Raw genomic sequence first — 27,353 nt, 5'->3', positions numbered from 1 at the left:
TAGTGGATGAAATGTGTCCGCTTAACCTACCATCCCTTGAGCTGGTTGAGTCTTTGCGTGAAGTAATTCTGACTTGAATCAAGTGAGAATCTCATTAACCCATTTCAAATCCAAGGGGATGCCTGTGTCTGCTGTACACTGGACTGTATGCCCCATGTTGATGCCTGTGTCTGCTGTACACTGGACTGTATGCCCCATGTTGATGCCTGTGTCTGCTGTACACTGGACTGTATGCCACATGTTAGCCACTTTTCTTTCTACAGTAATAGGTTGTCTATGAAAGGAGCTTCTAGGCGTCCTACTAATGTCACCCTAAACCAGTATGAGGACACAAAACTGTACCTTTAGGGGCGATCATCAGCTGACATCACACACCCGAAACATCCCTTGGACAACATCCACTTCTCAAAATGTGCAGTCCGCCTCAATCGAATGCCTACAAAAACTGAGTCCATTCTAATGAATGAGGAGAGACACTGATAATAGGTGCCCAGGCATTAATAATCGATGGGCAGGCATTAAGGATGGATGAATGGAACACTGGCCCGTTCCTTGCTGCTCAGTGGCTTTCCCGCACCCTCAAGGTGTCCAGGACCTGGGCTGTTGCATCAGTTTGAGTCTCCTCATAACCGGGTGCACAGAATCCTCGCACTCCTTGGTAGTAAATGAACATCCTACGCAGAATCGAGCTTTCCTCTCAGCTCACACTTTCCACTCCACTGTTGGTGGTCTTAGACTGGTGCTGCTCACTGGTCTCCCAGAGTCCACCCTCGCCGCTGCCCCCCTGACCAGTGGCCAGTGTAAGGTCAGTGCATCACCCCCACATACAGGGAGCTCTTGTGCTCTCTCAGCAATAATCAACCATTCATGGATCCTCCTGGCCAGCTGGTAGTAGTACCAGCCTTCTCTTGCAGTGCCCAGGATGGTATTGAAGGACCCCAGGCAAGGACAGAGCACAAGGAAACAACTGGATGGCTCAGTCTGTGCGTCCGGCTGAGACGGAGCCCTTCACGCCTGACCTGCAGGCAAAGAGTCAAGACTGTCATCAGCTCCTTTCACCTCTCCTCTTCTAAACATCCCCGTCTCGCCTTTTCCCGCCTGACCTGAACTGGTTACATAGAGTAGCAATTACCCTGAAATACATATGTTGCAACGCGCCTGTCTACTCCCACCGTTGATACTTAAGGCATGACGACATAGCTCTCAGACACATGGTCGGATGGTTCATCTTGGCACCTAATTCCCTTACTTGAGTAAAGCTTCCATTGTTCTCTGGCCTTGGTCCGACACTGACACACACGCACACCCCACCCCACCCTCTTAGTAGCCGTATGGGCAGTCGGACCCACTTTAATTGTGTTTTATTTGGAGCTGGGACACATCAGCACTCCACGTACAAGTATTTTACACATATATACAGTTAATTCACCACCTTTGTTTGCATCACATCCTACGCAAACTGAAAAAATGCACCAGTGTGGCGGTGGAATCGTTGCAGTTGCCTTTGGAAGTCAAACTTCACAACCAAGTTTCTGTAATCTGCCTGAGCTGAACTTGAACTCTGACTGAAACTTAACTCATTTTCCTGATCTGTTATTTTTAGCTACAATCGCTGGTTAACGCGAGCGAGGACTGAAGACCTCTCTGACATAGCTGCCCTCCGAGCTCTGTACCAGACAGGTGAGCTCTGCTTTAGTTTCATCACTGTGGGTATCTAGGGCAGGACCCCAGCCCCAATGTGCTGCTCCGTGTTTATACTAGTCATTGCCTTTCTAACAAGGTCAGGTCGCTGGCACGGAGGATGGTCAGCCTCGTGCATCATCTCCCCACGCGTCTTACTTTTTGCTGAATATTGTCCACAAAGCGCGACTGCCTCAGCACCCTCTAAACTGGACCCACAACAGCGAGGGAGGTGTTGTATCTGACATGAAGCACGTTGCACGGGTGATGGGTGGGACATCTTGGGTCTAAGGTTAAGGATGTGAGGAGGTTTTTGAACTGAGGTGGTAGACATTTTAGGACTCGTATGAGGGAGGTTTGGTTTTAAATTTCAGACGTTTTGGATCAGATGTGCCAAAAGTAGACATTGAGTTTGACCCTGTTCTTGGGGGGGCACAAGGCCAGGTAGGTACTGCTAGACTACAACCATGGGGCTTGGTGTATTTTGCCTCTGCTGCCTAGGGTCCCTCATAGCTGCAAACTAGGCCACATGCACCCTTTCTGCACTTGACTCTCAGGTTAGGGAAGGTGGGCAGTCCACATGGTCTCAGGGAGGGAGTGTGGGAGGAAAGGACTCCAAATTCAAGCAGTCAAACACAGTAAGGGAATGTCACCACAGAGCTTTTGTTTTCAGAAAAATAAAAGTACTTCAATCACAACAGGGAAGTTATTCTATGAATGCAGCGAGGTTACTAAACAGACAAGCCAAACCTTGATATTTAAGCACAGTTGCAGTCTCTGTTTGGTGAAATCGAGCAGCTGTCTGGCATTTTTGCCCCATAGGTAGTTTGTATACTTGGACTCGCTGTTCTCTGAAGCGCCTTGCAGTATTTTCAACAAATTGCACCAAAATCGGTTAGTCAAGTTCTCAGTCAATCCTTGGTTCAGTGATTTGCATTACTTGAGGAGCAGAACGCTCAGGCTCTGTCAGTCAGAGTTGCAGATAGTTATTCCAGCTGTCCCACCTTCTTCTCTTTGTGTCGGGCTGATGGAAGCTGCACTGGTACAGTTGAGTGCATTCTGATCAAGCAGGCCTTGGGGTTGCTTGTCGGATCCCGTCCTGCAGGACATAATGCAGGATTGCAGTCATTGAAGGGCAGCAAAGGCCGAGTCAGCACAGGTTCCCTGGTCTTCCTGTGTGGCGGTCGCTGTTGAGGCCCCACGTGCAAGTCATCAGTTCATGTAGGATTATCTTTGGCATGTGGTGAGGCCGGGAAACCCTAAGGCACACTCTGATCGACTCTGGGCACACTCCCCACAGAAGGCTGCTTATCCTAGGTCTCTCTCAGCTGTGCCCTTCCACCTCGTGCAGCCAGCTGCTGCAGGATCATTTCTTCCTTCTCTGCTCTCAACAGGCAAGATGGCTCCCAAGTCTCAGGCACACCCACAGTTGGCCTTAATTATTAGCAGACTTGAGGTGATGGCCCTCTCCTCCAGGAGACACCAGCCCTGGATCCCGGCAGCTCTCCCACACCAGCCCTGGATCCCGGCAGCTCTCCCACACCAGCCCTGGATCCCGGCAGCTCTCCCACACCAGCCCTGGATCCCGGCAGCTCTCCCACACCAGCCCTGGATCCCGACAGCTCTCCCACACCAGCCCTGGATCCTGGCAGCTCTCCTGTACCAGCCCTGGATCCTGGCAGCTCTCCTGTACCAGCCCTGGATCCTGGCAGCTCTCCTGTACCAGCCCTGGATCCCGGCAGCTCTCCCATACCGGCCCTGGGTCCCGGCAGCTCTCCCCTACCGGCCCTGGGTCCCGGCAGCTGTCCCCTACCGGCCCTGGGTCCCGGCAGCTGTCCCCTACCGGCCCTGGGTCCCGGCAGCTGTCCCCTACCGGCCCTGGGTCCCGGCAGCTGTCCCCTACCGGCCCTGGGTCCCGGCAGCTGTCCCCTACCGGCCCTGGGTCCCGGCAGCTGTCCCCTACCGGCCCTGGGTCCCGGCAGCTGTCCCCTACCGGCCCTGGGTCCCGGCAGCTGTCCCCTACCGGCCCTGGGTCCCGGCAGCTGTCCCCTACCGGCCCTGGGTCCCGGCAGCTGTCCCCTACCGGCCCTGGGTCCCGGCAGCTGTCCCCTACCGGCCCTGGGTCCCGGCAGCTGTCCCCTACCGGCCCTGGGTCCCGGCAGCTGTCCCCTACCGGCCCTGGGTCCCGGCAGCTGTCCCCTACCGGCCCTGGGTCCCGGCAGCTGTCCCCTACCGGCCCTGGGTCCCGGCAGCTGTCCCCTACCGGCCCTGGATCCCGGCAGCTGTCCCGGCAGCTCTCCTGTACCAGCCGTGGATCCCGGCAGCTCTCCTGTACCAGCCGTGGATCCCGGCAGCCCTCCTGTACCAGCCGTGGATCCCGGCAGCCCTCCTGTACCAGCCGTGGATCCCGGCAGCCCTCCTGTACCAGCCGTGGATCCCGGCAGCCCTCCTGTACCAGCCGTGGATCCCGGCAGCTCTCCTGTACCAGCCGTGGATCCTGGCAGCTCTCCTGTACCAGCCGTGGATCCTGGCAGCTCTCCTGTACCGTCCCTGGATCCCGGCAGCTCTCCTGTACCGTCCCTGGGTCCCGGCAGCTGTCCCCTACCGGCCCTGGGTCCCGGCAGCTGTCCCCTACCGGCCCTGGGTCCCGGCAGCTGTCCCCTACCGGCCCTGGGTCCCGGCAGCTGTCCCCTACCGGCCCTGGGTCCCGGCAGCTGTCCCCTACCGGCCCTGGGTCCCGGCAGCTGTCCCCTACCGGCCCTGGGTCCCGGCAGCTGTCCCCTACCGGCCCTGGGTCCCGGCAGCTGTCCCCTACCGGCCCTGGGTCCCGGCAGCTGTCCCCTACCGGCCCTGGGTCCCGGCAGCTGTCCCCTACCGGCCCTGGGTCCCGGCAGCTGTCCCCTACCGGCCCTGGGTCCCGGCAGCTGTCCCCTACCGGCCCTGGGTCCCGGCAGCTGTCCCCTACCGGCCCTGGGTCCCGGCAGCTGTCCCCTACCGGCCCTGGGTCCCGGCAGCTGTCCCCTACCGGCCCTGGGTCCCGGCAGCTGTCCCCTACCGGCCCTGGGTCCCGGCAGCTGTCCCCTACCGGCCCTGGGTCCCGGCAGCTGTCCCCTACCGGCCCTGGGTCCCGGCAGCTGTCCCCTACCGGCCCTGGGTCCCGGCAGCTGTCCCCTACCGGCCCTGGGTCCCGGCAGCTGTCCCCTACCGGCCCTGGGTCCCGGCAGCTGTCCCCTACCGGCCCTGGGTCCCGGCAGCTGTCCCCTACCGGCCCTGGGTCCCGGCAGCTGTCCCCTACCGGCCCTGGGTCCCGGCAGCTGTCCCCTACCGGCCCTGGGTCCCGGCAGCTGTCCCCTACCGGCCCTGGATCCCGGCAGCTGTCCCCTACCGGCCCTGGGTCCCGGCAGCTGTCCCCTACCGGCCCTGGGTCCCGGCAGCTGTCCCCTACCGGCCCTGGATCCCGGCAGCTGTCCCGGCAGCTCTCCTGTACCAGCCGTGCATCCCGGCAGCTCTCCTGTACCAGCCGTGGATCCCGGCAGCTCTCCTGTACCAGCCGTGGATCCCGGCAGCTCTGCTGTACCGGCCCTGGGTCCCGGCAGCTCTCCCGTACCGGCCCTGGATCCCGGCCGCTCTCCCCTACCGTCTCTGGATCCCGGCAGCTCTCCCGTACCGTCCCTGGATGCCGGCAGCTGTCCCGTACCGTCCCTGGGGTCCCGGCAGCTGTCTCCTACCGGCCTGGGGTCCCGGCAGCTGTCCCCTACCGGCCCGGGGTCCCGGCAGCTGTCCCCTACCGGCCCGGGGTCCCGGCAGCTGTCCCCTACCGGCCCGGGGTCCCGGCAGCTGTCCCCTACCGGCCCGGGGTCCCGGCAGCTGTCCCCTACCGGCCCGGGGTCCCGGCAGCTGTCCCCTACCGGCCCGGGGTCCCGGCAGCTGTCCCCTACCGGCCCGGGGTCCCGGCAGCTGTCCCCTACCGGCCCGGGGTCCCGGCAGCTGTCCCCTACCGGCCCGGGGTCCCGGCAGCTGTCCCCTACCGGCCCGGGGTCCCGGCAGCTGTCCCCTACCGGCCCGGGGTCCCGGCAGCTGTCCCCTACCGGCCCGGGGTCCCGGCAGCTGTCCCCTACCGGCCCGGGGTCCCGGCAGCTGTCCCCTACCGGCCCGGGGTCCCGGCAGCTCTCCCGTACCGGCCCGGGGTCCCGGCAGCTCTCCCGTACCGGCCCGGGGTCCCGGCAGCTCTCCCGTACCGGCCCGGGGTCCCGGCAGCTCTCCCGTACCGGCCCGGGGTCCCGGCAGCTCTCCCGTACCGGCCCGGGGTCCCGGCAGCTCTCCCGTACCGGCCCGGGGTCCCGGCAGCTCTCCCGTACCGGCCCGGGGTCCCGGCAGCTCTCCCGTACCGGCTCGGGGTCCCGGCAGCTCTCCCGTACCGGCCCGGGGTCCCGGCAGCTCTCCCGTACCGGCCCGGGGTCCCGGCAGCTCTCCCGTACCGGCCCGGGGTCCCGGCAGCTCTCCCGTACCGGCCCTGGATCCCGGCAGCCCTCCTGTACCGGCCGTGGGTCCCGGCAGCTCTCCTGTACCGGCCCTGGGTCCCGGCAGCTCTCCCGTACCGGCCCTGGGTCCCGGCAGCTCTCCCGTACCGGCCCTGGGTCCCGGCAGCTCTCCCCTACCGGCCCTGGGTCCCGGCAGCTGTCCCCTACCGGCCCTGGTTCCCGGCAGCTGTCCCCTACCGGCCCTGGTTCCCGGCAGCTGTCCCCTACCGGCCCTGGTTCCCGGCAGCTGTCCCCTACCGGCCCTGGTTCCCGGCAGCTGTCCCCTACCGGCCCTGGTTCCCGGCAGCTGTCCCCTACCGGCCCTGGTTCCCGGCAGCTGTCCCCTACCGGCCCTGGTTCCCGGCAGCTCTCCCCTACCGGCCCTGGTTCCCGGCAGCTCTCCCCTACCGGCCCAGGTTCCCGGCAGCTCTCCCCTACCGGCCCTGGTTCCCGGCAGCTCTCCCCTACCGGCCCTGGTTCCCGGCAGCTCTCCCCTACCGGCCCTGGGTCCCGGCAGCTCTCCCCTACCGGCCCTGGGTCCCGGCAGCTGTCCCCTACCGGCCCTGGGTCCCGGCAGCTGTCCCCTACCGGCCCTGGGTCCCGGCAGCTGTCCCCTACCGGCCCTGGGTCCCGGCAGCTGTCCCCTACCGGCCCTGGGTCCCGGCAGCTGTCCCCTACCGGCCCTGGGTCCCGGCAGCTGTCCCCTACCGGCCCTGGGTCCCGGCAGCTGTCCCCTACCGGCCCTGGGTCCCGGCAGCTGTCCCCTACCGGCCCTGGGTCCCGGCAGCTGTCCCCTACCGGCCCTGGGTCCCGGCAGCTGTCCCCTACCGGCCCTGGGTCCCGGCAGCTGTCCCCTACCGGCCCTGGGTCCCGGCAGCTGTCCCCTACCGGCCCTGGGTCCCGGCAGCTGTCCCCTACCGGCCCTGGGTCCCGGCAGCTGTCCCCTACCGGCCCTGGGTCCCGGCAGCTGTCCCCTACCGGCCCTGGGTCCCGGCAGCTGTCCCCTACCGGCCCTGGGTCCCGGCAGCTGTCCCCTACCGGCCCTGGGTCCCGGCAGCTGTCCCCTACCGGCCCTGGGTCCCGGCAGCTGTCCCCTACCGGCCCTGGGTCCCGGCAGCTGTCCCCTACCGGCCCTGGGTCCCGGCAGCTGTCCCCTACCGGCCCTGGGTCCCGGCAGCTGTCGCCTACCGGCCCTGGGTCCCGGCAGCTGTCGCCTACCGGCCCTGGGTCCCGGCAGCTGTCCCCTACCGGCCCTGGGTCCCGGCAGCTGTCCCCTACCGGCCCTGGGTCCCGGCAGCTGTCCCCTACCGGCCCTGGGTCCCGGCAGCTGTCCCCTACCGGCCCTGGGTCCCGGCAGCTGTCCCCTACCGGCCCTGGGTCCCGGCAGCTGTCCCCTACCGGCCCTGGGTCCCGGCAGCTGTCCCCTACCGGCCCTGGGTCCCGGCAGCTGTCCCCTACCGGCCCTGGGTCCCGGCAGCTGTCCCCTACCGGCCCTGGGTCCCGGCAGCTGTCCCCTACCGGCCCTGGGTCCCGGCAGCTGTCCCCTACCGGCCCGGGGTCCCGGCAGCTGTCCCCTACCGGCCCTGGGTCCCGGCAGCTGTCCCCTACCGGCCCGGGGTCCCGGCAGCTCTCCCCTACCGGCCCGGGGTCCCGGCAGCTCTCCCGTACCGGCCCTGGGTCCCGGCAGCTCTCCCGTACCGGCCCTGGGTCCCGGCAGCTCTCCCGTACCGGCCCTGGGTCCCGGCAGCTCTCCCGTACCGGCAGCTCTCCCCTACCGGCCCTGGATACCGGCAGCTCTCCCCTACCGGCCCTGGATACCGGCAGCTCTCCCCTACCGGCCCTGGATACCGGCAGCTCTCCCCTACCGGCCCTGGATACCGGCAGCTCTCCCATACCGGCCCTGGATACCGGCAGCTCTCCCATACCGGCCCTGGATACCGGCAGCTCTCCCATACCGGCCCTGGATACCGGCAGCTCTCCCATACCGGCCCTGGATACCGGCAGCTCTCGGAGTACACTGCGGAATACCCTCTTCATTTGTCTGTAAAGATGACTACAACTGGAACCAAGCGGCAAAGTTTAGGTTCACTCTATACATTATTTCCAGAAAAAATGTCTAATTTATGAAGTCCAAAACCAGTTGTTCGAGGCATATGAGCTGCAGAATTCAGACTACTGCATAGATCGCCATGTAATTTTCTGTGCTCCGGGTCGATGTTGTTGGATTCCCCTTCGACGCGCAAAAACTCTCACCGCTCGACGGTATTGTTTCGATCGCGAATCTATGTCAACGCGTATCCAGTCAAAAATTAATCCCACTGTCCTCCGCATTCACAAACTAGCAAACAAGTGGGAGTCCTGCTAGCAGGCACCATAGCGAGACATGCCCTGGACATGGATACCGTAATATCAGCGCAGGTTCAGAGCATGACATGGAAGTGGACCCGGACACCAGCGGGCCTAGAGGCATCACACTCTAAGGCCTTTTAATGCTCTGAATTCAAAAGTGATATGCTGCCTCCACCACTTACTGTACATGTCCCAAATGACATGGACAGTAGTCTCGTGTGCTAGAGGACATACGCTTGTGTCCCTCCTGACCTCAGAGCCAGGCCTTGGGGCGTGTGTTCAATTTCGAGCCTAGGCATCTGCACACATGCAGGATCCAGAGACATTCAGACTATCCGTGTGTAATGCAGTGAAGTCGCCTCTGGCAGGGGTGCAGGTCCGTGGACCATGCAGGACGCGTTCACATCCCAACAATTTGCATTGGAAATCACGGGCAGGTTTCAGTCAACTGCTGAAATATTGTCACTCTGGATTTGTTGAACCTTTTAATCAGGAAAACCATGTCTAAAATACCTTTCATTCCACAGCTCCGTGATAGTGCTGTGCTATGGATTTAAACAGTTGTCAGCAATTCTATACCATCGGAGGCTTTTGTAATCGTGCCAGTTACAGCTGCTCAGTGACCCAGTCCCCATCTCTGCCCGAGCGAACCTTTGATTAGTGTCAGAGTATTTAAATGTTTGTTCGGACATTGCCTCAGTGCAGTGGTTAAGGCAAGCACCATACCCCATGGGCAGAGAATGCTGCAGTGAATCACACCCTCTGTATACCGAAGGTGCCTACGCTTGAAGGTATTGTAATGACCTTTTTTTCTGTCTGCAGGTGTGGACAACTGTGGCCGAACAGTCATGGTGGTGGTGGGGCGCAATATTCCTGTGACAATCATCGACATGGAGAAGGTAAGCTAGAAACAGATGGATGTCGAATTCGCCATATTCTGTAGAAGCCACCGCTTCCATTTTCTGAACAGTATTTTCTAAAATAAGCGTACCCTGAAGTTTAAAACCATGAAGAATAGTTATATGTTACGCCTCATATATCCTCTATTTGGAATGACTGCGTTTTCATGTTCTTTTCTGTTCTTTTATGATTAGACTCAAGGGAGGTTTCAAACATTCTCCTCTGTACTCTCTCCCACTATGCCTCAACTGTATTTAATTCCTAAAATACACAAAAACACTACCAATCCCCCTGGTAGACTGATCATTTCTGCTATTGGTGGACTGTTTGAAAATACTTCACGGTTTATTGACTTTTTTCTTCAGCCATTTGATTTGATTTACCATCGCACATTAAGGATACGGGCGACTTTCTGACCAAAATGTATGATGTTACATGGCAAGACAAATATGTACTTATGACACTTGATGTGAACACATTATACACAAGCATTAGGCATAAGGATGGATTACATGCACTCAAACACTATCTGAGCAAAAGACCAATACGCCTACATGGAAACACTTTGATGCTTCTGCAAATGGCAGAGTGGTGCCTGGAAAACAATATCTTTTTCTTTGATAAATTGTTTTATAAACAACTACAGGGAACAGCCATGGGTACTTGCTTCGCCCCCAGCTATGCTAATTTGCATATGGGCTGGTGGGAGGAGCAAGTACTCATGCAAACACATAGCTTGGTTATGAAGGAAAATTTTATGATTTATGTCAGGTACATCAATGACATTTTTGTTCTATGGCAGGGCACACAAGAAAGTGCTGAATGCTTTGCACAAGAACTTAACGACAACACACTTAACCTATCATTCACCAGTCACACCAGCAAAGAATGTATACAATTTCTGGACACAGAAGTGTATATAGAAAAGAACAAAATACAGACGAGAACATACAGGAAGCCCACAGCGAGTAACGCCATCTTGCACGCAAATAGCGTTCACTACGACAGTGTCAAAAAGGGTTATCCCCTATGCAGAGTGCATAAGAATGAAACGCAACTGCAGCACGGAAGAGTCTACGTAAATCCACCAATGACCTCTTCGATAGATTGCGCAGAAGGGGATACGAGACCAAAACCCTAGACAATGCAAAGACTAGGAGTGACAATTTTACCAGAGAGGATCTCTTATTCAACAACAAAAAAAGTAAGACAAACTGAAACCAACAAAATAGACACGCCAAGACTACGACCTCCCCGGGGCCTATTAAATTTAATGCGGGGGGCACGCAGCCTCCAAGTAGCCCCGGGGACCGCCACCTCACCGGGGCTTTCTAAAGAAATGCGTGGGGATGCCCAACCCCCCCTTTGCTGCTCCGGGGACCGGCACCTCCCCGGAGCATTTATCTAAGTTGGTGGGAGGGGCCTCGCGGGCCCCCCGTGCCCCGGGGACCGCCACCTCCCGGGTCACTTAATATTGAAATATGGTGGTCCGTAGCGGGCCCCGGGGACCACCACCTCCCGGGGCTTCACACATGTTGGAAGGGGGGCTGCACGGCCCACCTCCTGGAGCCCTCAATGCCCCTGAGGACCGCCACTCCCCAGAGCCGGCTCCTGCAGTGTCCCAGGGTGCCAACCCCCGGGACACTGCTGTTTGCTATGACAGGGTGGAAACCGTGCAGCTCCCGCCCTGTCATAGCAAACACTGGTTTGGATTTTGTAAGCGAGAGTAGGTTTCCTGCTCTCGCTTACAAAATGGATATCAGATTGCTTTTCCACAAGGGGAGCTGCATGTTAGCAGCTCTCCGTGTGAAAAAGCAATGCCGGCTCCAGCAGGAGGCGGGAAGCTGGCAGGGACCGTGGGGGCATTGGGGCTCCCCCCACAGTCCCCAACGGACTGGCCAGGCCCCGGGGGATGGGGTCCCCGGGGCTAGAAGTGGCCCGGGATGGGGGCCACGCAGCCCCCTCCCTCAATTATAAATAAATAAGAGGCACTGCCCCGGGGGGATGGAGTCCCCAGGGCCAATAGAGGGCCCATGAGGGGGGCCACGCAGCCTCCCTCCTTAAAAAATAATGGGGCCGAAATTAGCCTCGGAGGGGGGGGCCTAGCGGCCCCCTTCCCGTTTTGTTTTTTTTAAAGTAAAAACAAAAAGAGCAGGTCCTGGGGAATGGGGTCCCCAGGGCCCCAATTCATGTAAAAGAAGAGGGGCCACACAGCCCCTCTTGTAAAATATATATATTTTTTTTTTTAAAAGCCGACATCGTGGCTAGGCTCTGCCCCCTCCCTGCAGTACTCCGCAAATGCGCCCCCTGGCATGTTCTAAGTTGGGGAATTAATTCCCCTTGAATACTGTGGGTCAGTGGGGGCCAACTAGCCCACCAGGTACCTCCAGTATGCGCCACAGAGCTGCGTTGCAGAGAGGTGTTCAGAGGCCACGCACCTTTTTACACCTCTCTGCAACACAGCTCTGTGGTGCTTACTAGAGGTACCTAGTGGGCTAGTTGGCCCCCAGGGACCCTTAGGACTCAAGGGGAATAAATCCCCCAATTTACAACACGCCAGGGGGTGCGTTTGCACAGTGGTGCAGGGAGGGGGCGGGGCCTGACACAGCAAGTGTGCAAACGCACCCCCTGGTACATTGTAAATTGGGGGATTAAGTCCCCTTGAATACTGAGGATCCCTGGGGCCAACTAGCCCACCAGGTACCACTGGTATGTGCCACAGGGCTGCATTGCAGAGAGGTGGTTCGAACCCACGCCCCTTTTTACACCTCTCTGCGCGCTTACTGGAGTTACCTGGTGGGCTAGTTGACCCCCAGGGAGCCTCAGGATTCAAGGGGACTTAATCCCCCAACTTAAAACGCACCATGGGGCGCGTTTGCACACTTGTCACATCAGGTCCCGGCACCTCCCTTCACCACTGTGCAAACGCGCCCCCTGGCGCGTTGCAAGTTGGGGGGATTAACGCAGCGGGGATATATATATGTTGGTTGGTGGGAGAAGCATGTCCTCAGCCACACCCATAGGGATACCTTCACCAACAATATCATTAGATGGTGGAGGTTTATAGATGATGTGTGTGTGATTTGGAAGGGCTCTGAAGAATCCGCACAACAATTTGTCAATGATATCAACAACAACTATTTAAATTTACAATTCACAGCAAGCATTAGTAAAGAGAGGGTTGAATTTCTCGATGTTGAATTATATGTGAACAACAATACCATCCACACCAAACTCCATAGAAAGGCTACAGCCGGAAATTCAACATTACATGCCAGGAGTACACATCCCAAACACCTGATTAAAAGTATACCCTACGGGGAATTTTTGAGGATAAAAAGAATCTGCAGTAACAAGGGAGATTTGTCAGTTTGCCTAGAAGATTCCGTAACTAGATTCTTGGCCCGAGGGTACAAAATGGAAGATTTACAGGCAGCTTTAAGCAAAATAAAGGATGTGGATGAGGACACTATTATGTCTAATGATAACATTGATACAGCAGGTCCTGTAGCCAACTATGTAGATGATAACAAATCAATAGTCAGGCTGATAACAACTTACAATAGCCAAGAAAAACAAGTTAGGAGAATCATAAACAGAAATTGGCCTATTTTAAAAACCGACATTATCCTTGCGCCTGAGTTAAAAGCCCAACCAGCCATCACTTTTAGAAGGGCACCCTCCATGAGGGATGCCCTAGTCAAAACAAGCCCAGAAGTGAGAAATACTGGTAATTGGCTATCCAATAGAAAAGGCTTTTTCGAATGTAGCTCTTGTAGGGCATGTAAGTTTGGAATCAACATACAAGAATTCTTTGATGCATTTTCCCCTATGCCTTTTAAGATTCAAGGCTTTTTCACATGCAAAACCGAATATGCTATCTATGTGTTAGAATGCACTTGTCATTTAAAATACATAGGTAGCACCAAACTACAAGTATTCAATCGTATTTTGCAGCACTTACGTGCCATTGTGAATTCCGATGCTACCTACCCTGTTGCACGGCATTTTAAACTAATACATCAGAACAATCTAAACGACCTTAGTTATTATGTAATAGATGCTGTTCCGAAATCAATAAGAGGAGGCAACAGGGAGAAAACTTTGCGCCAATTGGAAAGCCGTTACATTTTACAATGTGACACAAAAATGCCTAATGGTCTTAACACTGGAGAAGATTTACACAACTTTTTATAATCCAGTATTACTCTTTTAAGACCTTTTTTTAAGACCTTTTGTAGGACCTTTTTCAAGATCTTTTGTAATAAATTTTAATCTTGTCTTTTATCGGATTTGTTACAGATTTTTTACCGGTTTTATTAATTAATTTATTGATTAATTTTACCAGTATTTGATCTGGGTTCTATATGACAGGATTTTAAGACTGGCGTTGGGTTTTTCCAGGTTATCACCTATGTTCTCATACTTTTGATCTGTTATGTGGTCGTTACATGAGTTTGGCTCAATTTTGAATTGTATTTGAAATGTACATGAATTTACTGAAGATATCTAGTTTAACCTATCGCATCAGTTGTTTTTACTCTCAGCATATGAGTATGTGGATATTCTCTTTTTATTGCTACTAAATTTACTTTTTTTCAGGATCAATTGGCATATTAGTCAAATTACTATTATTTTTTGCTGGGACAAATTGATCATTTAGTTTCCGTTTACACGCAGATTTTTGTTTATTTTTCACTGCTATGCTAGTAATCTATGGTTTTAATAGAGAACTAGCATAATCATTTATTTATTTATTTATTTACTTAATTTTTGCACTGATTGTTATGCATTTTTGCACACAGTATGCTTACTCTTGCTCCCCTACATCTTAGTATTTCCAGTATTTCTCTAAGAGTTACATTGTGACATACAATGCCGGATAGTCTCTGGGCACTTGCCCTGCATCTGAAACCTTTTTTAGGACACAACTTGATAGACTTTTTTGAAGAACTTTATTGATACTTATCAATTATCTTTTTTACATTGTCTTCTGTTTTTACATATTTATTTATTTAAAATCCTTTTTAAATATTTATGTATGGCATTTTATTGTGAAACGTATCTCATTGACTTTAGTATTTGCACTGCGATATGATTTAGGGTTTCACTACTAACTATTTGTACTCATTGTTCAGATTAGAAGTCTGTTTTCTGGTTCTATGAAATCTGTAGGAGGAGCTGGCTTCACTCTAAAAATGTATTTAAAGCACTGATTTGTCTCGACTTGTCATGTGATCAAGCCCGGTTGAATCCGGGCGAAACGCGTCATGTTGTTGTAAAGGGAAGAATTAAAGCTACACTTGGATATTAATTACCTGCGTGGTGGTCCGTTCCTGGTTGTGTCTCATCCAAGGATTGTGGTTGCATATATATCTATATATATAAATTCACTTAAAAAACCATAGGTTTCACACATGTTATAGTTAGCTGGACATTTCACTCGTGAAAAACCATTGAAATTCCCCCGTTATAGTTAGTGCAGGCAACTATAACTCACGCGACCGCAATCCTCTGTTGATGATGTCAGATATTACATCACTGTATTTAGACACTTATTTACCCATGTCTTCTTCCATTAATTTTTAGCTATACATATATTACAAATATTTTTTTTTCAGAAAGACACATATGTCATCAGTGATGTAATATCTGACATCATCAGCAGAGGATTGCGGTCGCGTGAGTTATAGTTGCCTGCACTAACTATAACGGGGGAATTTCAATGGTTTTTCACGAGTGAAATGTCCAGCTAACTATAACATGTGTGAAACCTATGGTTTTTTAAGTGAATTTGCAAGGTTTTTTAAATGCTAATTCCTACTATACTATAACGTGTGTGAAACCTATGGTTTTTTCAGTGAATTTGTACGGTTTTTTAAATGCTAAGTTATGTATTTTATTTTATTTTTTTAAGTTTTTTCACCTTGCGCGTACCGTACGCGCACGGTGCGCTTCGCGCACCTTGCGCGCTATCACTTTTACAGACTGACACATTATGAAACCACTTTTCAGATTTTTTTAAATTGCACATGTCCAGACTGCTTTTTCAGACCACCACCATGTGTATCCTCGGTGACTGCCTACACTCCAGCAAGGGCAACCAGCCTTAGTGATGCTGAATGTATTTGCATTACAGACTGAAACCTGAAAACCCCACTCGCTTGTAAATACTGTGCATGATTATACATGGACAGGAGCTGGGTGTGTGCTAAGAGTCTGCTTCTTCCCCCAAAAAATCGCTCCCCCTTTTTCCTACTAATGCAACTGTGAAATCACCAGAGCAAAACGCAATAAATCTCTGCCTGTAATTCCTATTTGCACACAGAGTCATGTTTTCACATTAGTCCCAAAACGAAATTTCTTTGCCAATTTGAATGCACACTTACTGCTCTTTTTTTTTTGGCAAGTGAAAATCACTTTTACAGACTGACACATTATGAAACCACTTTTCAGATTTTTTTAAATTGCACATGTCCAGACTGCTTTTTCAGACCACCACCATGTGTATCCTCGGTGACTGCCTACACTCCAGCAAGGGCAACCAGCCTTAGTGATGCTGAATGTATTTGCATTACAGACTGAAACCTGAAAACCCCACTCGCTTGTAAATACTGTGCATGATTATACATGGACAGGAGCTGGGTGTGTGCTAAGAGTCTGCTTCTGCACCAAAAAATCGCTCCCCCTTTCCATCTAATGCAACTGTGAAATCACCAGAGCAATACGCAATAAATCTCTGCCTGTAATTCCTATTTGCACACAGAGTCATGTTTTCACATTAGTCACAAAACGAAATTTCTTTGCCAATTTAAATGCACACTTACTGTTCTTTTTTTTTGGCAAGTGAAAATCACTTTTACAGACTGACACATTATGAATCCACTTTTTAGATTTTCTTAAAAAGCCCATGTCCAAACTGCTTTTTCAGACCACCACCATGTGTATCCTCGGTGACTGCCTACACTCCAGCAAGGGCAACCAGCCTTAGTGATGCTGAATGTATTTGCATTACTGACTGCAACCTCAAACCCTTAAAGTATTCCTTATTTTTACCAGTACACCTTAATTTATCATGAAAAAATTGTCCATATTATTTTACATGTTCCTCACATTTAAATTTCTCCCAAAACAGAAAATAATAAACACAACTTCAACAAAAAGAATTACATTTCTATTATTCATTTCTTAATTTACCATATACATCTCCTCTCAAACTCTAAACTCACCTTTAAAATTAGTTAGTTGTGAAAGAAATGTGGCACTCAAACAGCAGATTATCAGAGCCAGGATCTCTGTTCTATACACCGCTCTCCTCTCAGCAGAACCAGATAATGGCAAACTTTCCCTCTATTTTTCCACACATATACATGTAAGTTTCAAATCTCAGTGCTTCCCCCTTTTTTTCAAATGTAATCACACATTTCTATTGGTTGAAAACCAACCCTTTTCCAAAAGTACCCTTCCCCCAACTTGACTTCTGCCTAGTACCCTTCCCCCAACTTGACTTCTGCCTGCTACCATAGCAACAGCTCATGGAACACTGTTGTGTGGAGTTAGGTCAGAAGTTCGCCACACAATGTTTCAATTCCACAGAGCAAGAGTGCTTGACTTTTCAAACCTAACAGCAAATCCATAGTACTGTTCTTTGGTAACACATTTTTTTGTACCAATACAAAACATGCTTCTATTAATTTACACATACAGCCTAGTTTTTTTTCTAGAATGGTATGAAACAGCCAATCAGTTCTTTTTGTTTTGAAAAAAATATGTATGCCTCCATTTCCAAACTGTCTTTCTTTTCATATTGCCATTCTACTGAAAGACACCTCCTGAGTGCATCCAGTTCTCCTTTGAAGATGTTCACAGTGTGGATTGTAGGGCACAGCTATGTCTTCTGGAGTGAAAAGTTTGCAGAGAAAACAGGTATGGTGAGAGACCTTGCTTTGCCAAATGTAGACATTAAATGGATTGGTCAGAGAGGGTTAAAGTGGCACCAATTGATGCCATTGGTGAAATCCTTCATGCAAATCCAACACCCTGACCTCATAATAGTGCACTGTGGTGGCAATGACCTAGGCACTTTGACTGGGGTAGGTCTGGAAATGCTTATGAAGGACACCTTTGCACAACTGTTTTCACTTTTCCCTAAAACTGCCTTTGTGTTTTCTAACATATGCCAAAGACAAAAATGGAACTGGTCCAATCATTTCTGTCCACAGATTGACAAAGCAAGAAAGCACGTCAACAAATCTGTTTCTGCTTTCCTCCGAGACTATGGTATGGGTGCCATTTACCACAACAACTTGCGTTATGACATGCAAGACATTTATAGAGGAGATGGTGTGCACTTCAATGATGAAGGGAACAGAGTCTTCCTCTTGAACCTTAGACTCTGCATCGGTACTTACTTGTAGGTACCACTTAAAAAATCACTTCATAAACACAACGGCTCTTTTTAGAGCCCCCTAATATCTAAACTCTTAAATCTGCATTTCATTTCTTTTTAAATTTTTTTTTTCTTCCGTACGCTTACCGTAAGCTTACCGTACGCGTACCCCGTGATTTTTTTTAAAATCAATAAATGTTTTCTTTGTACTTTTCTGTCCTTCTTTGACCCCCTCACAAATGTAAGGGGGTCTGTAACTCTCCTCCTTGCCCCCTTTTCTTGTTTTCACTCTTTTTTTTCTGAGTGAAACACACAAAATGGCGGCCGCCGCTTCCTGGTTTCGGCCGATTCGAATGTTTACTAAGATCTAACAGCCAATCAGAATCGCGCTCGCGCACGCCACCGTACGCGTACGGTAAGCTTACGGTAAGCGTACCGTAAGCTGGCTCAGATATATATATTGATTTAAATGCTATTTTCTCAGGACCTACTGAACAGATTTACACCAAACCTACAAAAGGCACTTCCTTGACCTAGGGACTACCTCTCTGCCAAATTTCTAGTAATTCTGTTCAGCCGTTCGGGCTGTAGCCCTGTCTAAAGGTCCTATGGAAAAATGCATGGGAAAAACGCGTTTTGGGACCCCCCTTTTTTCTCAGCCCCCGCTTGACGAATCCCCCCGAGACTTTCAGGGTAGGAGCGGAGCGTAGCGCCCCACCTATTTTGAGAAATTCGCGAGGATTCGTCGACCGGCGCCAAAGTTATTCAAAATAGAATGTTGCGGATTTCCTATGGAAAAGGGGTCCTAACTATAACTACCTACTGGCGACCGCCAGTAGGTAATATATATATATATATATATATATATATATATAAACCAAAGGTTTCAGGGGTGTTATAGTTAGGAATTGGCATTTAAAAAACCTTAGAAATTCACGGAAAAAACCATAGGTTTCAGGGGCGTTATAGTTAGCTGGACATTTCCCTCGTGCAAAACCCTAGAAATTCCCCTGTTATAGTTAGTTCAGCTAACTATAACTCGCGCCCCCGCAATGCACTGCTGATGACGTCACATATTACATCACTCATGACATGGTCAGTGACATCACTGATGACATCACTGATGACATCTCAAATGACATCACTGATGACATCATCCCGGTGATAAATTACTGCATCTTCTCACACCCTAATTTAACCGTTGATACACCAACTCAAAATTTCAGACGTACATTCTCAAAACCATAGATACTCCAATACCAATAACTACCTGTACAGTCACTCATACTTACAGTCACTCCGTACAAGACTATCATATATAACAGGGGAATTCCTAGGGTTTTGTACGAGGGAAATGTCCAGCTAACTATAACACCCCTGAAACCTATGGTTTTTTCAGTGAATTTCTAAGGTTTTTTAAATGCCAATTCCTAACTATAACACCCCTGAAACCTTTGGTTTTTTCAGTGAATTTCAAAGGTTTTTTAAATGCCAATTCCTAACTATAACGTGCATGAAACCTATGGTTTTTTCAGTGAATTTCAAAGGGTTTTTAAATGCCAATTCCTAACTATAACGTGCATGAAACCTATGGTTTTTTCAGTGAATTTCAAAGGTTTTTTAAATGCTAATTCCTATCTATAACTTATCTCTGATGATATCATGTTTAATGATTTTGATTGGATTTGTATATTTTTCAAATTCAGTGTCAATTTCATTAATTACATTTTTTTAAAAATACTTTATCATCACTATTTTTTAAACTTATTTTTTGTATTAATTCTTTTAAAAATTAAAAAGTATTATTTGAACTTAATGGGTTTTTCAAACATATTTTTTTAAATTTTTCAAAATATTTTTTTAACTATATGTTCAAAACTTTCTTTTATATATTTTTTTCAATGTTTTTGGATCCGCGCACCCTATGCGCACCGTTCTCGATCCCTACGCGATAGCATCCGCGCATGGTATGCGTCGGGTACGTGGTTAGTGTGTGACCGGTACGCGACTCCCAGCCTATACGCGACACGTTCGATGTACGTAACGCGACGTTTACGCGCTACCGCGATGCGTCATCTGCGTCTATGACGCGGTAGGTGCGCGGATCCCGCCAAGTATTTAACATTAAAAAAACATATTTATGTTTTTCATGTGAATATTAATTGAACACAAACTCTAAACTAAGTAATATATTCTTACATCTATTCCTATAATTATTTTAATTCAATTTCGCGGATGCTGCGTAAGCGCAGGGTGTGCGGATCCCTTTTGCAAAAAAAGAGATTTGATTGGTTCATTACACTTCCTCTTCTAACTATTCAAAGACCCTAACCCATTTCAATCATTCTTCTTTGACCTTCTTTAGAGCACCATCTCTTTGGAGAGAAGAAGATTTTTTAGACTAAGTTTACACTTAGCTCTAACTTTTTTCAACCAAAAATGGCTTCAGGGCAGCAGGCATCACCTACATCTCCTCATATTTCTGAGGATGAATTTTTGGAGGAGGCACCACCCAAAGAACGTTTTTCTTCAGCGGTGTGGAAATTTGTTACTTTTCCCGAAGGGCAGAATAAGACCAATGCCACCTTGGTCACGTGCAAGATTTGCAAAAGAGTCCTGTCGCGAGGGGATCCTAACAAGAAATACTTGTGCGGCACAGCAAGTATGATGAAGCACATGAGGTCCCTTCAGCCAAACAATCTTGCACGAGAAGAGTGCCGACGGATGAGAAACACTCCTGCTCCTGCGCCTTCCACCTCATCGCAGCCGAGCACATCAAGAGTGCATCCATCAGCCCAAACCTTGGACATCCGTCCTTAATTTCAATTTTTAAAAGTGCACTAAGTGCAATGCGACTTTGTGCTATGGTGAGCAGTCGATCAATCTGATCTGCCGCCGGCAAGAAAGTCACATTTGCTAGTTTTTAAAAAAAAGTTTTTTATTGTTCCCTGAAGTTCATTGTTTGGTTCCTCCTGTTGTTTTTTTTTGGGGGGGGGGGTTTCATAAAAACCCAAAAAATCACAAAATTGTTAGAAAACCCCCAAAAAATATATAAAAGAAGAAAAAAAAAGTTCTTGTAAGAACTAACTTTCCTGGTTTAAAAAAAGAGCTACATTTCTTTGTTAGTGTGTGAAAGTTTTGATGAATGTATGTGTAGTACGTAATTGACTGAATGAATGCATTAGTAGCGTATGGTGAATGTATAAGTGCAGAACTATGAGGAAGTGCTGCAGCATCACACAATAACCTCTTTAACTGCAGTGTGCTGTAGTACTTCCGAAGCACAGGGATGCAACATATGTACATAAATATGTTGCAAATCTATGCTTCTCTCTACACGGCTGCTTAAACTGCAGCCATGTGGTGACACAGGCACCCTTGCACCATAGTGCAAGGATCTGTGTCATGTGCTGTTTGTTTTTCTGCAGGAAGACACACCTTCCTGCACAAAAACAATGAGAAAATGCATTTTTCTCCTTCAATGTATGCTGAACATTTCAGCATGCATTGAAGATATAAAAATGTGGAGAAATGAAAACAATTCTCCTTGTTGTGATTTCCTACACCAATTTTGGAATGGTGCAGCATTCACACACATATCGAGATTTATGATAAATCTAGACATGTGTCTTGTTCTATGAGTATTCACTGCAATCGTGCACAACAACACTTATAGAACACCCTTTCAACGCAAAGTGGTGTGCATAATGAGGTTGTATTTACATGGAGTATAAAAAGTGCACAGAGTGCCTTTTCCTCTCTTTGTAAATATGAAAGAGTGTCTTGCACAATAACTATGTTACAAAAAGTGACATATTTCCGTTTTTAAAATTCCTTGCGAATGATAAAAGGTAAGCACAGAGTTTTGTCTGCAAAGATGTTCAAAGAAGAATGATTGAAATAATTGCGGTCCTTCAATAGCTAAAATAGGAAATATTATGAACCCTTCAAATCTCTTTTTTTGCAGGTCACATGATATCTGATTATATCTATGTAGTTTTGAAATCTGACAATAAACAGTGTTTTTAGAAACATGTTTCAACTTTGTAGCTTCTTGCAGACCTCCTCATTCTGCATATTGAGACTTAGTTAAACTTACCTTCACAGTAATAGGAATAAAAAATGGTACACATTTTTTTCACATTTTCGTTCCAATCTAAGTTCATAAAAATTGCTTATTTTAAAATTTGGATCTGTGAAAGAAAAGGAAAAAAAAATTATAACATGTAATAATAAATTTTTTACAACACAGCATCATTTCCACAGAGTAATTTTTATTCCTTTTTTGCTATTCTCAGAATATATTAAATTTCACTCAAAATAGTGATTTCAATCGTACTCATCACTTAACAGCGGGCAAAAAAAAACAATCTCAAAGATTGTTAAAAAAAAAAAACATGCTATTCTCAAAAAAAAAACAAGATACAAATCACAGATATATAAAATGCATACAGCTAACAAAATTTTATAAGTTTAACTTACAAAAACTGTAAATGTTGTCGCTTTAAAATATTCACAGAATCTAAGGATGAATTTTTGGAGGATGCACCACGCCCACGTTTTCCTTCAGTGGTGTGGAAATTTTCTACTTTTCTCGAGGGGCAAACAAAGACCAATGCCACCTTCGTCACGCGCAAGATTTGCAAAAGATTTCTGTTACGAGGGGATCCTAACAAAAAATACTCGTGCGGCACGGCAAGTATGATGAAACACCTAAGGACCCTTCATCCAAACAATCTTGCACGAGAAGAGTGCAAACAGATGAGAAACACTCCTGTTCTGTATCTGTAAAAAAGAATCACAAATGTATATTAACTTTCAAATTTATACTATTCCATTACTGTACAAACACATTTTATATAAAAACTGACTAAGAAACTATAGCCCTGAACCACAAGTATGACGATGGTTAAAACACTACATGCATAGTGCATACTACTTTGAAGCAGTTCATGCCCTAAAGCCTACCTCACTGAAACACTACATGCTAACTGACTAAATGATTACAGTACTATAAGGAGACACACTGGGTGAGTGACAGGGTGTTTGCTAGAAGTGTATGAATACTAACTAGGGAATTGAAGGTGTGAAAGACAACTGTGTAGGTGATTAGAGGACTGCATCCATACTGGATAGGCATTTAAAGCAATCCATGTGCTAAGGCCTGGCTCACTGCATGAGTACTTGGGTACTGACTGAATGATTAGAGTACAGCAAGGAGAGTGCCTAGGTGAATTTATAAGTGGTAGGCTTTTGGAGCAGGGAATGGATTAGTACTGAATGGGTCACTAGAGGAGTGCAAAGGGAGTGACAGGATGTTTGCTGGACTGTATGGATACTGACTAGGAAATTGAAAGTGTGAAAGACAAGTGTCTAGGTGGTTAGACGACTGCATACATAGTGTATAGGGGTTTGAAGCAGTCCATGTGCTAAGGCCTGGCTCAGTGCATGAATACTTAGGCACTGACTGAATGATTAGAGTACTGCAAAGATAGTATCTTGGTGAATTTATAAGTGTTTGGGTTTTGGCACAGTGAATGGATTAGTACATGGTGCTGAATGGGTCACTAGAGGACTACAAAGGGAGTTACAGGGTGTTTCCTGGAAGTGTATGGATACTGACTAGCAAATTGAAAATGTGAAAGACAAGTGTATAGTATGTTAGAAGACTGCATGCATACTGCATAGACATTTGAAGCAATCTATGTGGTAATGTATGGTTCACAACATGAGTACTTGGAATCTGACTAAATCATCAGACTACTGCCTGGTTAGTGCCTGGGTAAAACTTTTAAATTTTCAGTTCTGGCACAGTGAAGAGAATAGTACATGGTACTGCACTTTAGTGTCAAACCCTGACTCATTTTATCAATGCATAAGCAAAGAATAGCTTCTGAAGCTACTAAAACTTGACAACATAACCGATTTTAAAACAGTTACCTGTCATCAAATACACTATGTTACCAAATGCTTCTCTCACAATCCTTACCCAAATGTACTCAGACTCACAGTGTGATTTTAGACAAGCAACACTATCCCTAGCAGTTTACCAAAACCCATTCACTAGTCTAGAAGAGGTAATGGTACTGCACACAATCTACATATTTAAGTACAGCACATTAGTGTCAAAGCATGACTCATTTAATCAACGCATAAGCAAAGACTGGCTTCTAATGCTACTAACACTTGACAACATGACAGGTTTTAAAAGAGTTATCTGCTAAAAAATACACGATTTTACCAAATGCTTCTCTCACAGTGCCCAAATGCACACAGACTCACAGGTTGATTCTAGACAAACAACACTATCCCTAGCAGCTTACCAAAACTCATTCACTACTGTGGAAGGGGTAAGGGGACTGCACACAAACTACATATTTCAATACTGCACTTTAGTGTCAAAGCATGAATCATTTTATCAATGCATAACCAAAGACTGGCTTCTAATGCTACTAAAACTTGACAACATGACAGGTTTTTAAAAAGTTATCTGTCAGAAAATACACGATGTTACCAAATGCTTCTCTCACAGTGGTTCCCAAATACACACTACCTCAGTGTGATTCTAGACAAGCACCACTATCCCTAGGAGTTTACCAAAACTCATTCACTACAGTGCAAGTGGTAAGAGAACTGCACACAATCTACATACTTCAGGACTGCACTTTTGTGTCAAAGCCTGACTCATTTAATCAACGCATAAGCAAAAACTGCCTTCTAATGCTACTAAACTTGACAACAAGACAGGTTTTAAAACAGTTATCTGTCAGCAAATACACGATATTACCACATAATTCTCTCACAGTGGTTCCCAAATGCACACAGACTCAGTGTGATTCTAGACAAGCAACACTATCCCTAGCAGCTTACCAAAACTCATTCACTACTGTGCAAGGGGTAAGGAGACTACACACAATCTACATATTAAAGTACAGCACATTAGTGTCAAAGCATGACTTATTTTATCAATAAGTAAGCAAAGACTGGCTTCTAATGCTACTAAAACTTGACAACATGATAGGTTTTAAAACAGTTATCTGTCAGCAAATACACAATGTTACCAAATGCTTCTCTCACAGTGGTTCCCAAATGCACACATACTCACTGTGTGATTCTAGACAAACAACACTATCCATTGCACTATACCAAAACACATGTCTTCATCTAGAAGTACTACATTTTAGTATATAAACATAACATAACTCATTTCACAAATTCATAAACAATGACTGGTTTCTAATTCTACCAAAATATAAAAACAGCACAGTTATCTGTCTGCAAACACATGAAAACACAAATGCTTATCACAGAATGGTTTCTACATGCACACACACTGTCAATAAGATTGTAGAGAAAAAAAGTACTCCCTACACTTTAGCAGGAGAAATACATTAGTCTGATTAAAATCAAAATACTCTACATACATCCCCTCACAATTAAATAACTCACCTTTCAAGTTGTTTTGTAGATTAAGAAGTATATCAGTCACAAACCAGATTTTCTTTTACAGAATCTCTGCACTGTGCACCTCTCAGCAAAAACAAAGAATGGAAAAGTTTCCCTTTCATTTTCCACACATATACATGTAAACATCAAATCACAATCCTTCACACATACATTCAAAAGCAAACACACATTTCTATTGGTTAAACATTTCAACCCTTTCCAACTGAAATACATTTCAACCCTTCCCCCAATCTGCCTTCTGCCTCTTACCATAGAAACAGGTCATGAAACACTGCACTGAGCACACAGGTCACAAGTTCAGCACACAATGTTGCTAAACAAGACCGGAAGTGTGCTTGACTTTTCAATCTATCAGCTTATCATATATAATGTTCCTTACAATCTGTTTTTGTTAACCAATAAGAATCATACCTTTAACAAACAGAAATATACACCCTACCTTTCAGTGTAGAAAGTAGTCAAACAACCAATGATTTCTTTTATTTTTTCAAAAATAATTTCCGTGGATCCGCGCGCCCAACGCGAGAGAATCCGTGCACCCAACGTGATAGGATGCACGCACCGTGTGCACATTTCCCCGTTTAAAAAAAAAAGAAGGGGGGGCCCCAGGGGGTTCTTCTGGGATCCGCTAAGCACCTCTAGAGGGTCAGAGTATTTCCATTCTGCCCCCTTTATATGTTTTATACACTTATTCCCCTTGCTTCTTCAGCCTCGCTTCTACCGAGGCAGAAAATGGCCGCCAACAGTTCCTGGTTTCGAATGTAGACAGACACTCAACAGCCAATTAGTATTCAGCGCGCGATCGGGAGGGTGCGCGCTTGGTTCGGGGAGGGTGCGCATACGGTGCGGGTAGGCTCCGCGGATCCTCCTCGGCCACCGATATTTATGTACTTTTAACTCTAATTTTCACAGGAACTACTGAACGGATTCACACCATTTATGCAAAAGGCACGAGTCTGAACTAAGGATTATCTCTTTGCCAAATTTGGTGTCATTCCGTTCAGCGGTTCGGGATGTAGCTGCGACAACAGATCCTATGGGAAATTGCATGGGGAAAACGCGTTTTGGAACCCCCCTTTTTTCTCGATCCCCGCTTGACGAATCACCACGAAATTTTCAGGGTCGGACCGGAGCTGGCCAAAAGTTTGGAAAATTTCGCGAGGATTTGTCAACCGGCGCCAGACTTATTGGGAATAGAATGTTGCGGATTTCCTATGGAAAATAGGTCCTAACTATAACTATCTACTGGCGACCGCCAGTAGATTATCTATCTATCTATCTATCTATCTATCTATCTATCTATCTATCTATCTATCTATCTATCTATCTATCTATCTATCTATCTATCTATCTATCTATCTATCTATCTATCTATCTATCTATCTATCTATCTATCTATCTATCTATCTATCTATCTATCTATCTCTCCAGTAGGTAGTTATAGTTAGGACCTATTATCCATAGGAAATCCGCAACATTCTATTCCCAATAAGTCTGGCGCCGGTTAACGAATCTTCGCGAAATTTTCCAAACTTTTGGCCAGCTCCTATCCTGAAAGTTTCGTGGTGATTCGTCAAGCAGGGGCCGAGAAAAAGGGGGGTCCCAAAACGCGTTTTCCCCATGCAATTTCCCATAGGACCTGTTGACGCAGCTACAGCCCGAACTGCTGAACGGAATTACACCAAATTTGGCAAAGAGGTAGTCCTCGGTTCAGACTCGTGCATTTTGTATAAATGGTGTAAATCTGTTCAGTAGTTCTTGAGAAAATTAGAGTAAAAAAGATAGATATATCTATGACCTCGGAGGATCCGCGCACCCTCCCTGAACCAAGCGCGCACCCTCCCGATCACGCGCTGAATGCTAATTGGCTGTCAGGTGTCTGTCTACATTCGAAACCAGGAACTGTTGGCAGCCATTTTGTGCCTCGGTAGAAGCGAGGCTGATTAAGTAAGGTAAATAAGTGTGTGAAAGATGTAAAGGGGGCAGGGTAGAAATACTCTGACCCTCTAGTGTTGCCCCCTTTTTGGGTTTTTTTTAAACGGCGAAAT

The 27,353-nt window shown here is 48.2% G+C and overlaps 1 protein-coding gene across 2 annotated transcripts in view; it reads left to right on the top strand.

Moving 5' to 3' along the window:
- The window catches only part of GDAP2 (ganglioside induced differentiation associated protein 2), a 471,310-nt gene that overhangs the window by 400,478 nt on the left and 43,479 nt on the right, over positions 1-27,353 (top strand). For both annotated transcript variants that reach the window (XM_085620706.1, XM_085620707.1), the window contains exons 9-10: positions 1,604-1,680; positions 9,372-9,448. In XM_085620706.1, coding sequence (XP_085476832.1) covers positions 1,604-1,680; positions 9,372-9,448 — 154 coding nt within the window. The remainder of the gene's footprint in view (positions 1-1,603; positions 1,681-9,371; positions 9,449-27,353) is intronic.

This window comes from Triturus cristatus, chromosome 8, assembly GCF_964204655.1.
Source record: "Triturus cristatus chromosome 8, aTriCri1.1, whole genome shotgun sequence".
In the NCBI taxonomy this organism is placed as follows: domain Eukaryota; kingdom Metazoa; phylum Chordata; class Amphibia; order Caudata; family Salamandridae; genus Triturus; species Triturus cristatus.
This window is presented reverse-complemented; position numbering and strand designations above follow the sequence as displayed.